General features: G+C 40.6%; 1 protein-coding gene across 3 annotated transcripts in view; it reads left to right on the top strand.

The window, feature by feature from the left end:
- The window catches only part of FAM20C (FAM20C golgi associated secretory pathway kinase), a 75,843-nt gene extending 62,314 nt beyond the window's left edge, over positions 1–13,529 (top strand). For 2 of the 3 annotated variants that reach the window (XM_067550921.1, XM_067550919.1), the window contains exons 7-11: positions 6,360–6,540; positions 7,205–7,314; positions 9,531–9,612; positions 10,426–10,485; positions 12,401–13,529. In XM_067550921.1, coding sequence (XP_067407022.1) covers positions 6,360–6,540; positions 7,205–7,314; positions 9,531–9,612; positions 10,426–10,485; positions 12,401–12,653 — 686 coding nt within the window. In that variant the 3' untranslated portion in view covers positions 12,654–13,529. Of the gene's footprint in view, positions 1–6,359; positions 6,541–7,204; positions 7,315–9,530; positions 9,613–9,752; positions 10,404–10,425; positions 10,486–12,400 lie in introns of those variants that run through there. The other variant, XM_067550922.1, reaches the window with a different exon arrangement.
- Positions 13,530–14,202: the final 673 nt, after the last annotated feature.

Here is a 14,202-nt window from a genome sequence, read left to right as displayed (position 1 = left end):
TAATGCAGCAGTAAGTTGCATTAATTTTGCACAGAGCCTCCACCAGACTAGGAAACTATCCCTTAATGGGGAGCCCCTGGCTGCATGGCTCCAGTGGACCTACGCTTCCACATGAAGAGACGCAGAGCCTCAAACGGCCTCCTGCATCTAATGATCACTCAAATGGGTGTTGGACCAAACTCCCAGCTTGTTCTATGATGGGTGGAGTGTGCAAACCTCATCCCTGCAATGGAACAATTTGGGGAAAGAACCTCACTGAGTTTCCGTGCCCGAGGCCACCTACTAGTGTTGTCCCATGGGACCAGGCTATCTGGCCCTCATGTGCTAATAACTGGCATGCAGCTCTTGTTTGGAACTACACATCAGGGGAGCATTCATTCTTACGCTGAGAAATGCAGAACACTGAAACCAGACAAATAGGATCAGTCAATACATTATTCTGCATTCCAGGAGAAGTGCACTCTCAGGCAGCTTGGACTAAACATGAAAAATGGAAGTAGAAGAGTAATCATATAAATTAATTTTACATCCTTTGCAGTAGGGGAGGCTTTGGAAACTCTAGTACTCTTACAAATGAATAGTAATTTACTAGCACAAAGAGAGAAGGTGGGTGAGATAATATCTTTGCTTGGACCAGCTTCTGTTGGTGAGAGAGACAGGCTTTCAAGCTTACAGAGAGCTCTTCTTCAGGTAGCAAAAAGAGACATATTAATGATGTCAGCCATAGTTTTAGGAGTAATTGAGGCAGCAGCTTAAAGAAATCCAGTTACAGAGCTAGTAAGCACTAGTGCTTTCATTCAGAGTAACTCATTCCAGAGGATTGTGGATGTTTTTTTCCAGCAAACAATAGAAAATCTGAGTCCGTTATTATTCTGAGCAGGTAGATTAAAGATCTTTTCATGTGCTGCTTTAGAAAGCATACTGGATTACATCCTCTGTCTAGATTTGTGATTGCAAAGGGATTGCTAAATGCACAGTATTAAAAGTCATGCTACTTTCAGTGAAATAATGGTCTTGCCATGTCATTTGATTTTAAAGCATTTTGAAATATTCCTTTTCCACCAAAGTAGAATTATTGTTTCGCTAACATTATGAAAGCCACAAGATGGATGGATAGATACAGACACATTTTTTATGTTATTTGTAATAATCAGACTAAGCCTTTATATTCCTGTTTTTCCATCAGTGGATTATAGATTGCAAGGCATTTTGTCAAAACCCACAGATCTTTTCAATTTATATTCAGATGCCTTAAGTATAGGGCAAATGTACTGCAGAATCGCTCTCGGTCCCTCCAAACGTTGTTGCTCGTGCTCTTGTCTTAATGAAATGGAAGTTGACACAGCACAAGTGTTTCGGGGATCCACCTATCTGAAACATCCCCTCCTTTCCGGTGTGCCAATGCTGCTGATTGTGCTCAGACTCCCCTCAACCCTTTGCACTAGGAAAGCGCAAGCAGCTTACCCCATGGTTGCTTTCTCTGAAGATGTGTTGTGCTCCCCCTATGCCTGCATCCCCACACAAGGATCTCCATAAATTGTCCCTTTGTATACAAAAAGGTGTCATAATATATTAAAAAAAAACCAAACCAAATACTGTACTGCCCTTTTTCCTCACATGGGGCTCCTGACTGTGCTCTATATAAGCATATGAAGGTGAGATTTGTCATGGGGAAGGCAGGTGATAAACTTGAATTTAAAAGGGACTTTTAAAAAAAAAACAACTTGAATTTATCTTAACTGGGGTTGTCTATTATTACAAATATTTGGCATCAGTGGTTTTGAATTTTTTTTTTTAAAGAAATCCTTTTGAAGAGTGCTATTCAGAGAGATATAACCCATAATAAACCAACCCTACCTCACCTCAACCCCTGTGTGCAGGAAGTGGGTAGAAATATTTTTAATGGCAAAATACCCATTTTGTGTCATTTAAATAAGAGATGTGTATAATGCATTTCTCTCATTTCAATTATGCTAAAATGTGAGCTACAGTGCCTGCATCTTGCAGTGCCATGCGCAATCCTTTTGAAGGCAGCAGGGCCCCCACATGGGTGGGGGGGAAAGGGTACACTTTACTGGGGCCCGGAGGCCCTGGGGGGCCCGGCCCAGGCTGCAACCCCCATGGGTATGTGTGTGGGAGCGGGCCCATGTTACAAGTTTGTACTGGGCCCTAAAAATTATGCTTGGGCCCTGGAAGCCAGTGGGAACCAACGGCAATAAATTTGTTAGTCTTTAAAGTGCCACAGAACTCTCGTTGTTAGGACATATCCTGCCATCATTCAGAGCTTGGGACGACCACTGAAGTCAATGGGAGATCTGTGTAAAAATCAATAGCTGGATATGCCCCAATAAGAACAGTGATTAACTGGAAAGTACAATGCAGTCAGCACATACCATGTTAGCTCTGTCACCCCATGCAGCGGTTGATGTGACTGTGGTGATAAACCTTGCTGTGGATTTATTTAGATACTACTATGTGATGAATGCCAAATTATTAGTCCCGATTGCTTTCACTAACAATGTGGAAAGCTGCCGACTACGTTCTGTTGGTACCAAGTCAGAAGCTATTACTCTCATTCTTCCTGCAGTAAGAAGTGCTGTATTTAATATCATTCCTTTCTAAAAAGGTCAAATTTACATGCTGTGTAACCGTGGATCTGACAGCCGACGAGTGTCATTGACATGTCTTTTGCTCTTTACAAAACAGTTAAGGTTCAGGGTAGCTGATAAGCTTCCTCCCTCGAGGTGTAAGCAGATTCATGGTGATTTTAAAGAGAAAGTGTCTCGAACTATCAAGGTAAATCGCAGTGGATTATCCACATCAGCAAATGAACAGACAGCATTGGCACTCGACTAAATTGAAACCTGTGGGATAGATGGCAGTTTTACAATCCACCCCACGTATAGGGCAACACACAGTTGTGCTGACCCAGGAGCAGAGCACAGAGGCAGTGCTAGTCCTCTAGGGCCCCTAAGCAGTAATCTTTGGGGGATGGGGCCTTACCCGTCCTCCTAAGAACACTGATTGCATTATTTCCACAAACCAATAAATATACCAACACAAGACATACAAATAAATAAGATGAAGGGCACATTAAATAAGATGAATGGTATTTTGGGGATAATACTACATCAGGGCCCCCTTAAACTACTTGGGGCCCTAAGCAATTGCTTATCTACTTATGACTAGCACCATCTCCAAGAGCACAGATCCAATTCTGACTTCTCATGGGATAAGTAACCTGTGCCAAGGCTCCACCCATACGCTGCTCCTGCCCTCCCCACTCCCTGCCCACTGGTACAGGATGGGGAGTAGTGGCTAGAGGGCAGCTATTCTTCCCACTGCACTGCTCCCTTCAATATGGGTAGGAAGCATGGAAGAGGGAAGGGATCTCTTTACGTCTCCTCACTCCCCTATTTTATCCTGCAGCAAGGATCATAATCTGATCCTATGTGTGATTTTCTACACATCTTCTTTTGTGTTTAGCCTGGAATCTATTGCAATATTTTGTCTATGTTGATTCCTTTCAAAGGCATAATCTGAAATGTTTTTTCTCAGGAGTTATTGGCTAATAGTACCACTGTCTACTGCGATGCGATAGTCCAGTTTCCCAGTAAACTGTGGCTTACCATAGCATTCAGCAAATGTTCATCCCCCTTTCATTATGGATTATGAAAAAAGTTCAGGTGGAGGCATGAAACTCTCCTGATTTAATAGTCGTGATCAAAGGCGAAGTTAAAAAGCTTCAGTGCATGTGTAGCCTCGTGGAAAACTGCATCCAGACTAACGCTGAAGTGACAGTCTGGAGAAGGAGAGCCTTAAGAGAGGAAATAAACCCCCTTCATGTTTTAGACAGCAGAGTCCTGTTGTTATGGCCTGTAGTAGTTTATTTTTAAGCTAAATTGCATATTTATAGATAGATAGATAAAACCGTTTTCCTTTGCAATTTGAAAGATATTTTCCAAAGGTGTATGTGTATAGACATTAGTTACAGGAATGTTTCAAGTTATTTAAAGGATAAATTGAGTATGTTTGCTGCTTATAACCTAATAATCAGATCCTGTGTTAAACATGCACCAAGACTGAAGGTTGAGGTGATTATAGGAACTAATCAACCCAAAGGGTATATCAGTAAATGATGTGGTTATTTTTGAGTTAATGGCAAATCTCCTGAAGTTATTATTCTTATCCTGAAATTGTTAAGGCAATGCACACATTTTAAATGTAAGGAAAACTATTTTTTTTAAAAAGGGAGGGTGATTAAATAATAAATAAAATCTTATGGCAATTTGAAGTTCAAAAGAAAATTCTCTCCCTCTTTCTGTTGGTCAGAAAAGAATGTAATACACATTTATTTACCTTGTGTTTCGGAACCAAATCGGGAGGGACTTAGCCAATGTAAGTAAACATTGTGGACATGAATATATGACAATTTTAGGGTAGGAATTATTTTTGTACCCTGATTGGCTAATAATGACTACCAGCCTATCAGAGTACAGGGATTTGCATAATATGTGGCCCCTGAGTGATAACCATACAGATAATGCATAAATCGGATGCTCACAACCAAAGTTCAGGGAAATGAATAAGTAAGAAAAACGGTTAAGTAATAATCCATCAACCCTGCACTCTGATTGTCTGAGACAATTTCATGATAATCAGTCTGTCCTCTAAATAATAGACCTGAGCAATACCAATCAGTAAAAGCATCATCACAGCTTACTGCACTTTCATATTCTCCTGAGGTATGTTCAACCTTATTTTCAAAAAGACACATCAACATCTATTGTAACTTCTTCGGTGTCACTGAGGGAGTGTCCTCTTTAAACATGCAATATGCTAGCACTGTACTGTCAGGGACTGTTCTTTCTCCCAACCTTTTCTCCTCATCACATCACCTACCTTACGAACAAACACCATTCTGTTTCCATTTGGATGCTTTTCTTGCTAAGGGTTAGATCATGCCATTAGCATGGAGCGCCGTTGAAATGGTTATGCAGAGCTCTACCACCCCAGAACAAGCTCCAGGAGGTATTTTGGGAGACTTGAACTGTCTTATTGGTGTAGGGGCAAAGTAACTAGCCACACTTCTTTATGGTATATCATGGCACATCCTCTGCAGACAGAAAGCTCTGCAGGCCAGCATGTGAAGGGATGTGTGTTGAGCCATGGCTTCACCCATCCCTGCCCTATTTTCAGTGAGCTTCTCCCTAGGAAAAGCAACTCTGTAGCAGCACTCAGGCACCACAGTGGCTATACTGAATGGCCTTGCGGTGAGCCATGCTAAGAATGGAGCTTCTTACGCCTTATCCCTGTGGCACAGTAGCATGAGGAGAGGACGTGATCTTGCACCACTTACATTTTACATATTTGAGTAAGGAAATTTTTAAAGCCTTGTAGTAAAACAGCAATAATAGGAACATCACTCTGCTTTTCTTGTTAATAATCTGGTTTCTTTCCTGGGATAAAGTGCTCATCCTTCAGCCGTCTAGTGTATTCACTTGGGAAGTGGATTATGGCTTGTAAAACAGCATGGCATTCCTATTACCACTCAAATATATGATGGTAGTTGTGAGATTTTAAAGCACTAGACCCTGTCAAATATGATAAGTTGCTGTCGAGGCATTCTGGGTTTTGGGTAATCGAATAATACAGCATATAGAGAGGAAATTTGTATTTAAGATATCTATTGCTAGAGAATTAGCTCTCTGATTCCCTGGAAAATTGGGTACATATCACAAACAATTCTCCCTTGTAAAAATGAAAGCATCTAACACCCAAAAAATGCTGTCAGTGTTCATCAAAGAAATGAAACAGAATTTTAAAATGTGACTGTTGATTTTGGGTACCTTAATTTCTGGGTCCCCAGCTTGGGACACATCAAAGGGACCTGATTTTCAGAAAGTGCTGAGCAAACTCTTAGCAATATCGATCATTGTCTAATGTTCAGGTATAGCATTTGGGGGGAGGGGGCGTGCTATGCTATGTCTAGAGCTTACCCTCAGTGTCTGAAGGGAATAGCTAATATGGCTCAAAAGATATATTGAGTTTGGAAAGGTATAGAGGAAACTCTTATTTTATTTGAATGTACACACATTGCAACTATTCCCAGAGGGCCTGATCCAGGCTGCGCTCCAAACCCACTGAAATCAATAGCAATCTTTCTATTGACGTCAATGGACCCTGGATTGGGCCTCTGCAGCTCATTGAAGGCAATGGAAATACTGCCACAGTCGTCAATGAGCTTTGAGTCAGGATCTTATATCGGTTCGTGGTTGTTTCCATATTTCTATGTGTTTTACCTTCTCTAAAACACTAATAAAAGAGAACGTTTTCAGATGTTTCTCTTCCTTTGTCAGCGAACAACATTTGTTTCTATGGCGAGTGCTCGTACTACTGCTCAACCGAGCATGCTCTTTGCGGAAAACCAGATCAGATTGAAGGTTCTCTCGCCGCTTTCCTACCTGACCTGTCTTTAGCTAAAAGGAAAACCTGGAGAAATCCATGGAGACGCTCCTACCATAAACGCAAGAAAGCCGAGTGAGTAGTGGAGACCAAAGGGCTTTCCAGCAGCAGATCTGATGTGTTGCTAGGTCAAATATAAGCAGTGTTTAATTTTTTTTAAAAAAAATTCTGAAAAGGGGCTAATCCAAATTCCACTGAAGTCAGTGGGAGCCTTTCAATTGCCTTTAGTGGGCATAAAATCAGGCCCCTAGACAATGATGTACTTGAAACAAAATAAATATTTAGAATCTGAAAGAAATACCTGATCCTTGAATGGGCTTCAGGAGAACTATTCCCATGTCTAAAGACAAGCACTTGCATAAGTCCTTCCAGGATCAAGGCCTGTAACAGCTTTTGTGAAGGATAAAACTGGGAAATATCTATGTCCAGTACAGAAGCAGTCAGTCCTAAATAAGTGTTGAATAGTTTAGATATCTGACTATGTAATTATTTAGAAGGCACACTTGATCTCCTAATATCTGATATTTTCATTAAACTCATGATTCTTCTAGAAATTCTAGAAAATTTACCTTAATTCATCAGACACAATGTTTATCAGAATTTATATTGCTTGAAACAGCCTGTAGAGTTGGTTGTACATGTGCTAACCCACTGCAATACAACTAAAACTTTGAAAGGTTTTGTTATACTGAGTAACCTTTAGATCTGAAATAAACTATCAACAATATCTCTTTTCCAGATGGGAAGTTGATCCGGATTATTGTGAAGAGGTTAAACAAACACCACCCTATGACAGTGGGACCAGAATTTTGGATATAATGGATATGACAATTTTTGATTTTCTAATGGGTATGTTTAAGATCTTTTTAAAATTAAATGCAATGTTTAATTATAGTAAGGATCAGTTCTCCATACGGCGTTTTGTATAGTTCAGCAATTTTCTGATGCACAGCTAGAATTGCAAATACTGTATGTGCAATTTGGGTAATTGTGAAAAATTGCAGATTTATTTGGACATATATTTGCATCAGTGCAGATTAAAAGAACAAAGATTTATAGAAATATATTGTAAGTAAGCACAATGATGAATGTCCTTCTTGATAATCACGTGAAATATTCTTCATGGAAATCCAGAGCCCCTACAATACAGTTGACAGTGAATGTCACTCCATAGTAATGGATGGTTTCTACATGTAGAAGTCCAGACTATACATTATTGGTAGATCTTTGTACACCTGTGTGCTAGTGCATAAGGTGTGGTAGATAAAAAGGGGACTATTGATTAGCAATCAGGAAAGGTGCAGAACACACCACAAACAGTATTTTTGTGTGTGTAAGCTGTTCAGAAATAAATAAATTAGTTACAAACTCTAGACAAGAGTAACAAATCCTAGGCCTACTTTAATATACTGAACATGGGGCTACAGCTTGAGACCACTTGGAAACTGAAGCCAGTGTAGACTGCAGTTGCCCACTGAGGGTAAGATATTAGGAAACATTCTCAGTAACGTTTAACTAGCATAACATTAAATATTATTTCACCCTTAATGTAGATAAGGATACTGGGGTTAGCTGGTTAATCCTGGACACTAAGTCATGTTTAACATCACATTAGTTAAATCACGTTCATTAATGCCTTTTTATAACAAGATACATTTGCCCACTGTAAACACAGGCTCCTTGAGTAGAGCTTCACACCAAGAGAATACAACACTGGTGCTTTGTGAGCTTACTGGCTGCCTGGGCGGTGGCGTGTCAGTGTTGGTTTTAATTATAAAAGCTCTTACTAGTTTAGGGCTTGATTATTTCAGAGATTGTCTGTCTCTCTGTGAAGTTAAGGTCAGCTGAGGCGCTTGAGCGGGAGCCCTCATTATAACAGAGAGAGAGAGTGGCGTGCAGGGTATTCTCAGTGAGGGAATTCACTTCCTTGCTCTTGGTCCTGCGGTGTGTGGATGTGGTGATCACAGATGGGTTGAAAAGCTCATCTTTTCTCCCAGGCTTTTGAAGATCGGGAACTGTGAGGTGGTTGCTGGGGGTTTCATAGGATTTGCTTGGAGGTTATTTATGTAGGGCAAGGTTGTAGCTTGCTCTATACACCTGCACAGGGGAATAAGGGAGCACAAAAAAATTGCTTATTCCCTTGAGCTGCACGCCTGGTGGGCTCCAGCATGTGGGGGAGAGTGGTCTCTGTAGAGCTGTTACTTCTCCTGCCCACACGTGGGGGTGGGGAATGGGCAGACAAGGGTGGGGGTAGGTGGAGACAAGCCTCGACCTCATGAATGTGCCAGCCAGCTAGCATGCTAGAAGAAGTAGTCTGCACTAGATATAGGGCTGTCAGGGGAGAGGGAACTAGGAACCAGACCATGACTCTTAGAGCAACTATGCACTGTTGCTTACACAGGGCGAACCATAATTTAGTCCTTAAAATGGTATGAGAAATGTATTGTCTGTTGTATGATCCTTATATGAGAATGTATGTTTTAAATTATATAAGAATAGCCACGTGAAAGGATAGAGATTTTTTTAAATAAATCAAAAGAAATAAATATTTATACATTCCCAATAAATGTGCAAAGACCTTCTTTAGGAAGATACTACAGAACAGGAATGGCCAAACTTACTGACTCCCCATCCGAGACCACCCCTCCCTGCTGGGTAGGATCCTCTAGCCCCGCCAACCTGCCGCAGGGCAGAAGCTCCAGGCTGCCCACCCCAGTCTGGTAGACAGAGAATGAGGGGGCTTAGGAGGCTCCACGAGCAGCACATTAACTCATGAGCCACAGTTTGGCCACCCCTGCTACAGAATCAAGCTAAAAAGGATTGAACAAAAGTATCTTCTGTAATTTGCCATGTCTTTTAGCATTTTTCATAGCTAATAATGACTAACTACAATAATTTTTCATAGATAACTAAGGAAGTCAGAAACATTCTCCCCATTGCTGAAATAAACAGTTTCTGGGCTGTCTGCCAATTTGCATTCCCAGCAAAAAAAACTTTAGGAATAACAGTGTAGAGTTTTATTGTTGTTGTTTTGTTCTTTTATTGTTATTCTTGTTATTCTATAGGAAACATGGATCGACATCACTACGAAACCTTTGAAAAGTTTGGAAATGAAACGTTTATTATCCACTTAGATAATGGACGAGGGTAAATATGTTAATAATTGTACTGATCAGTGGAATCATTTTGGCTAGACTAACTTCATGACAATACAGCTATGGAGATAATTTATACATTTCAATATATACATTATTTATTATTGTTATTATTTATTTGTATTACAACAGTGAATAGAGACCCTAACTGAAATCAGGGATCCATAAGATTAGATGCTGTATAATCACAGATATGAGACCGTCTCTGGCTTGAAGAGCTTATTATATAAATAGATAAGACAAACAAAGAGTGGGAGAAAGAAGTATTATTATCCCCATTTCACAGATGGGCAACTGAGACCAAGAAAGATTATATGATTTACCTGAGCTGACAGGGAAGGCTCTGGTTCAGGTGGGATTAAACCTAGTCCTGTTCATTAATCACAAAATCATCCTTCTGCTCTGGTAATATAATTTACCTAAATTCAATTTTCACCCAGAATAGTAAATTCCCATCAATTTAAGACACAATCTTTGTTTTGTTTGTTGGCTTTAAATAATTTTCTTGTTGAGAGAAATTTGGGGCCCTAGTACATCATTTTTGCTGGGGCCCCACCCCCTCCTACTTCACCCCCATTTCACCCCAATTACAGACATTTGGGTGGGGGGCTGAGCTAAGGGCCTTGGTACAATTATCTCACCTTTCCTCCCAAATCATCAGCCCTGGGATTGATTGTGCACCATTGCCTTCAATGATCAGGCCCTATATTCCTAAAATTCTTTTTAATTTTCTGGAATAAAAAAATACGGGCATGGATTAGACAATGAGATATTCTTTGTCATTTCATCCTTTATTTTTCAATAGGTTTGGAAAATATTCCCATGATGAGCTATCCATATTGGTGCCTTTAAACCAGTGCTGCAGGTATGTTTTATTTTGGTATTTATTCCTAATCTGTAGTGAGCCCTGCTTTTTTCAGCTGGCGGGACTGAAATGCTCATGAGTGTGCCAGGTGCTGCATAAACTACTCACTCCATGTAGAAGGAAGATGTGAGATCGAGTAGTTATGACCTGATCCAGCAAAGCATTTAAGTGCATGATTAACTTCCAGCATGTGAGAAGCCCATAGGTTCAGGGCTCGGTTGCCTAGTGGCTGAAGGCACTTGAGCTTCCCCTGCCTTTGGGGCAGTGTGGCCTAATGGCCAGAGTCAATAGTGTGACCCTGGTCTTCAGGGTAGAGCGGCCTATCAACCAGCGTGGAAGGGGCCGCCACCTGAGGATGGGTGGGAGCTGGGGTAGGTGGACCTGGCCCTTCCTTATTCTACCGGGTCCCAGCCCAGGGCCCTGTCAGTGATCCATGAGTGCCACTGTGTCAGCGGGGATCCAGCCAAAACACACTGCTTCTTCATGGGTTGATAGATAGCCCTCCCCCTGGTCCACATCCTACTTGATTCTTGAGGCCTCCACCCAGCCGTCTTTGGGGTCTCCAGCTTCTTCGACGGCTGTAGCAGCCTGTGAATCCAGCTTCTGTTAGGCATCTGCAAACTCCTCTGACTCCCTGGCTGGAGCCTCCACCACCCATCATTCCTCCTCAACGTCTCACCCAGAGCGAGCTGGACTGCTCCCTTTTACACTGAAGCAGCAATTGGAACACGTCCAGCAAGGGCAAAAGGGCCTGGCTTCTGCAGCCAGGAGCATTGGCTTAACCCCTTGGTCTCTAGTGAGGGGCAGGTACACCCCATCACAGGTGCTTTGGGTATTGTTGGACATCTGTTGTTGGGCAACACAATCTGTTTAACTGGTGCTTACAAAGCTGAGGGGCTGATGGCAGTGACAATAGTCAAATGTGGTGAAAACAGATGCAATGGCACCTTTTCCTCTTTGGAGTTCTCATGTAGATGTGCACCTTGCTGAGCTTGACCTAGGAGGGAAGATTTCATATGCAGATTGTGCACCACTGCACGTGCACTGTAGGTGCCTGAGAAGTATTTTATAAATACTGTTCGGATGCACGTCTCTCCAGTTTAATTGTTTTGGGGTTTTTTTAATGCCTGCTTATTGGACACGGAAATTGTCTCTAAATATTGGTCTGTGTCTTCCATGGAATTTCATTAAAAAACTCTGGGCAGTATATTCTTCTTAAAATGTTCTGCACTGCTGCATTTGAGGCATTTAGGAGCCTACATTCCACTGATTTCAGTGAGATTTAGGCACCTAAATCCTTTTTGAAAATGAGACTTAGGTTCTTAAGTCATTTAGAGCACCTTTGAAATGTTGTTCAGAGTCTTTTTTTCACGTCCATATCTCATTTGCATCTGTAGGAAGAGATTTTCAACAAAACTATTTCAGCTACTTACAGAGCAAACTTCTGGTTTCTTCAAATAAACTTGAAAAAAATCACAAAATAGAATTACGTAACTTTTGAAAATGGGACTGAGGCTCCTAGCTCACTTAGACACCTTTGAAAATGTTGTGTCATCAGTCAAGAATTTCAGATGTGACAAGTGATACTGGGTGCCTTCATTTTTGGGTGTCCAATCTGAGAAACTCTGAAGGGGACTAATTTTCAGAGGGTGGGTGGCTCAGCACTTTCTGAAAATCAGGGCTATTTAATATATTTCAAGAGGGTATCTAAAAATTGAGCCACCTAAAAGCATTGGCAACTTTTGAAAATGTTGGCTGTTCTTTAAGAGTAGGTGCCTGACATTACATATGTGCCATATTTTTGTACGCCCATGTCTTTCCTGGTATGATGAGGACTAATTTAATTCTGTCTTTTATGCCACATGTAATAAAACGTAACTCAAATATTGATTTACTCTTTCTCCTTCATTCCTAGAATAAGGAAGTCTACTTATCTGCGATTACAGTTATTAGCCAAGGAGGAGTACAAACTAAGTCACTTGATGGAGGAATCTTTACTAAAAGATAAAGTTGCACCCATCCTTTATCAGCTACACCTAGAGGCAATGGACAGGAGGCTACGGATTGTTCTCAAAGCTGTTAGTGACTGTATAGAAAAAGATGGTTATAATAATGTGGTCGAAAATGACTTTGACGCTGATGTTAACACTATTACAACCAAGAGGTAGTGAAATCACATGACTGCATTTTTACTAGCTAAGTAAAGAAGATAAAAAAAAAAAGTCTTGCAAAAGACTGTGTATGCAACTTTGTGAATTCAGTGAATTCAAAAATGAGTTATAATTGTTCCCAAAGTAGGTAAAGTGTAGACTCTGTGAAGGATTAGTTAATTAAGAAAAATAAATCTAATGTGATGCTTTTAAATAGTTCCTAAAAACAGAATATGAAAAGGTTTGGAAAATATTGAGATAACTGACAGGTGACTTTAGTCTGGTGGCAAAAACACCTCCTGCCCTTTTTGTATAGAAAGGAGGCCTTTATTTAATATTTTGTATTTATATATAGTATATCTACAAAAACCACAGACACCTACCTACCAAATTTAACAAAAGAGGGACAGCATAGTTTTGTGACTCACAATTTATTCTTGGTGACAGTCCACTTAGTATTTTGTGTTAACCCTTTAAGTGCTCTCATTCACTGTACCTAATTTAAATTGAATACTTTGTTTTTCAGCTACTCGGCATTTAAAGGGTTAAGACACATGAACTTTTAAAAGCAAAAATAACAATAATAATAAGTACAGAGATTATCTGGAAGGGGATTTCGATAATTGTGCATTGACAAGAATACTTGAATGTTGGTTTTACAGAATGATGTAAAATGATGTGTACTATTTATCTCTAAGAAAGGAGCAGCTCTGATCTTTCTAGACTATCGTAGTAGGGCTGTTACTTTCCCAATTTTGCTTTTGATAGTTTTGTGTAAATATATACATATATGGGTAAAAGCTGCTTTCGGCAGCTTCTAGGCTTACTTTGGCAGCATTTTGTGGAATTGTTTGCAACGTGGTAAAAGTGCAATAAAGATATGGCAAATGTGTAGCCAGAATGTCTAAATGGATTCATTTAAATTGCAAATCTGTTTCAAAGGAACACTATAAACTAAGTATCCAGGAAGTAGATGTTTAATTTGTGATCATGTTTTGCATATCTAGGTAGAGAAGGTTGTTCTAAAATGGTTAATTGATGAGTAATATACATTGCAATTCTGCAGCTGCTTTGGTACTGTGTGGGCCATTGTGGCATTTAGCCACAGCCCTGAGTATAGGGTCATCATGCAACCGAGTACTGCTTCAGGAAGAGCTCTGGGAAGTAACATGCCTTCCAGAAGCACTGTGCTTCCTTGATTTCCCCAGTCTCCCTTGGTATAGTGTAGCTGCTTTCCCATGTGTGTTGGGCTAGCTCTGTAGACTGCTACAGAAGTTTTAGCAGAGCCACATCCCTACCTGCCCTGACCCTTTGGAGCAACCTCAGAGGAAGCAGTCCTTCTTCTCCCTAAGAACAAAATGCCAATGATTTCATAATAGACAAGGTATGGAAGGCTCCATGCCTGCTCCCCCACCCTGTGATGTACCTATGTATATTCAAATCCCCTAATAAGTGCTAAGGAGAGCAGCCATAAGCTGCACTCTGCAGGGTTATCACAATTTTATTTCTTTCCTTCCCTTAATTGCCTTTATCCTGAAATAGCAGAGAGTTCAGTAATACATTGGTA

Source organism: Emydura macquarii, unplaced genomic scaffold, assembly GCF_026122565.2.
Source record: "Emydura macquarii macquarii isolate MOO-44397 ecotype Brisbane River unplaced genomic scaffold, CSIRO-AGI_Emac_v2 contig_1348, whole genome shotgun sequence".
NCBI classification, from domain to species: domain Eukaryota; kingdom Metazoa; phylum Chordata; order Testudines; family Chelidae; genus Emydura; species Emydura macquarii.
The sequence above is the reverse complement of the archived record's forward strand: the minus strand, read 5'-3'. Positions and strand labels throughout refer to the sequence as shown.